This window comes from Hipposideros armiger, unplaced genomic scaffold, assembly GCF_001890085.2.
Source record: "Hipposideros armiger isolate ML-2016 unplaced genomic scaffold, ASM189008v1 scaffold_12, whole genome shotgun sequence".
Taxonomy (NCBI): domain Eukaryota; kingdom Metazoa; phylum Chordata; class Mammalia; order Chiroptera; family Hipposideridae; genus Hipposideros; species Hipposideros armiger.
In genome coordinates, this window is record NW_017731362.1 from 3,734,257 (window position 1) to 3,737,170 (window position 2,914).

At 33.7% G+C, this 2,914-nt stretch overlaps 1 protein-coding gene across 1 annotated transcript in view; it reads right to left on the reverse strand.

Annotated features, from left to right (window-relative positions):
- The window catches only part of LOC109394193 (dmX-like protein 2), a 28,264-nt gene that overhangs the window by 1,764 nt on the left and 23,586 nt on the right, over positions 1-2,914 (reverse strand). Inside the window, exon 2 of the mRNA XM_019664055.1 lies at positions 1,475-1,600. Coding sequence (XP_019519600.1) covers positions 1,475-1,600 — 126 coding nt within the window. The remainder of the gene's footprint in view (positions 1-1,474; positions 1,601-2,914) is intronic.

The window sequence follows — 2,914 nt, forward strand, 5'->3', positions numbered from 1 at the left end:
GGAAGCTACTTCAAATGCCTGGCTGAGGTTATACTTAGGCAAAACATGTTATGAAGGATCACATTCAACATGGCAATTAATGAATAAATGATAACAAAGTCATACATGTGAAAGTTACCACCACAAGGACTGTGGACAAAGGAAATAAAAGACAGTACATCAAAGATGTCATAATTTTGCCTTCTTTGCCTTCCAGGTAAAAACAGAGTTATGAACACCAAGGCCTTATCTATTTAAAAAAAAACAAAAAAAAACCACTTTGCTCCCAGAGAATTTGTTTGTTGTGATTATTACCAGCACCTAAATAATTTATTAAAATTCGTCTCTGACAACTATTTTACATCGCTAGGCAGGTTTAAAGCTACCTTGCTTGGCCTAAGGAAATCAGCAATGAAAAATTAATGAAAGAAATCTGACACTCTCAGTGTTCTCTAAAAAGTAAGCTATGCTTAAGGGGGTTAAAAATGGGGGGAAATCAGCAGATCAAGAAACAAGGATCAGAAAACACCAAGAAACTCAGTATTTCAATACTAGGTCAATTATTATCACTGGATTGCCATATTATAGTATATTTACACAAATATTAAAGCTTAATACAAGCAGCAGGGTGAGACAGTAGAAATATTTAATAATGTATTATTTGGCACAAACTTGCATGATTACTGTTTATCACCATGAATATTCTGATTTAACATATCCTCGAAAAAACTTGTTATTACTCAGTAAAGAATAATTCAAGAACACTAAGACTGTTCAAATTATTACAATTATGACAGGAAAAATCTCATTTTCATATTCTTGTTGAGCCATTCAACTCTGCTACACAGTATTGCCCTTACTGAATTGCTACAGTACACAACAAATATGCTATTTACATTAAGTAAACCAAAATTTAATGTACATTATGCTTGAAATTTGGGGGGAGGGGTACATATGATGAAATTTGAACTATTTCAAAATAAACCCTCTGTTTTAAAGTCTGAAGGGAATAAAAATTTAGATTCTTCACTCAACAAATGAACTTTCATTAAAGTAACAGAAACTTTGCAAAGCACCTGTTATATGACAAATATTATTTTAGACATTAACAACTTGTCAACGTTCTTGATAAAAATGTGATGTTACTATAATTTTTGGGAGAGATAAGGGATACCATATAGAGAAGATAAAAGTTTACTTCCCTACTGTTGACTTAATAGCTGGCAGAATATCAGTACCCACAGGATTGTGAAGCCTACAGATCTCTTAAGACAGTATACACCTGTAGAACAATTAATTATCACATTGTCAGCTTAATGGCTCTTTACAATTTGTATACAACTGTCACTTCAGCCCCTCCTATCAACAGCCATCTAAGCAAGGTATATTAATAAGAAACTGTGGGCAAGCCTTGTATAAAAAGATAAGCATATTCTAGGATTGTTAAATATATTAAAGGATGACATTTAATAAAGTAATTAAATCCTTTACTTACTCTTCCATGTTGGTTAGAACACTCCACACAGCTGACTTGGATGTTTCCATGCTTAGCACCAGGTATGATCTGCACACATTCAAAGTCACTTGCCAAAATAACAATATCACAGCCTGATCCATATGCCTAAAAAGAAAAGTTTTACAATATATCAGATATGTAACTTTTGAATTATGAAAATTTATCTTAGATTGTATTGCCATTGTAATGTGTATATTAACACATTTTACAGAAATAGTTAATGTAAGGATATTAAGAATACCAATTTCCAAATAAGAACATTAAAACTCACATAAATAATGGGATGACAACACCCCATGCATTATCATTCAAAAGCTGCTACTAACAGGAAAAGGGTTCTTTCAGTTCTTAAACACTATGGACTCTGTTCTGCAGGTCATAAATCACATTGCTTAGAGTTTCTCTCCAAAGCTCATCTCAGTAAACTCCTAAGAGTAAAACCTCCATCTCAAAGTAATAAGGCACTGAAGTCTGCAATTGTGTTCCCAGGGTTCAAACCAGGCTTGAGAAACATCACGATAGAAATCAGATGCATTTTCCAACACAATTCCACATGGCTTAAAGAGCTATTTAAATAGACATGAATCCCTGAGACAGAATTACATGCACTAAGGCAAGGACTAAACTTAAAACTCAAGTGCTCAAGTGAACCCATGAGGCAGCGTGCCCTCAGCCTTGAGGGAGTGAGGAAACCAACCCAAAATGGTTTCACAAAAAAGGTTAAATCAAATTTTAAAAAAACTGATTTATATAAATATTGGCAAATATTACTATACAGTCTGAAAAATAAAATATAACACAAAATTATGTTCCCGGAAAATTCTCTTGTTCAATGTAACTATAATGTGCAAAACCACATATTTCTTCCTATTGCCACACTTCTTGGTATATGCCATTCCTGTTTTGCAACCTTGTGAATTTTATGACGATATAAGGGGCAAAAGGTGGAGACACTTTTATGCTTCCAAATTCACCTGATCATTAAATATTTCAAGTACCTTAACAATCTAATTCTCAAATGAAAAAGCCCCACTAAAAGCAACATAAATATAAAATTTATGAGGTAGTTTTTTTCTCACTATTTCTACACCTTTAAGCAATATGGTCATGTCCTACAAAATATAGCCTATAGCCAGGGCTGACATGTCGGGACATCGAAGTCAGTGACCTATGTCCTGAGGCGGTCCCCGTATGGCTGCTAATGAAAAGAGGGAAATAAAGATAAACACTAGATAGGAAGACAAACACTACTTCTACAGGTTACTAAAACTTCCAATGTTGCCAAAATCCTGCTATAACTATTATAAACCATTTCCACTCATATATTTACAAATATCAGAAAGTTCACCAAAAGAAAAACAAAGAATGTTAAGCAAAGGAAGTATGGGGGAAAAAATCACTCACAGGAGGAAACAACCA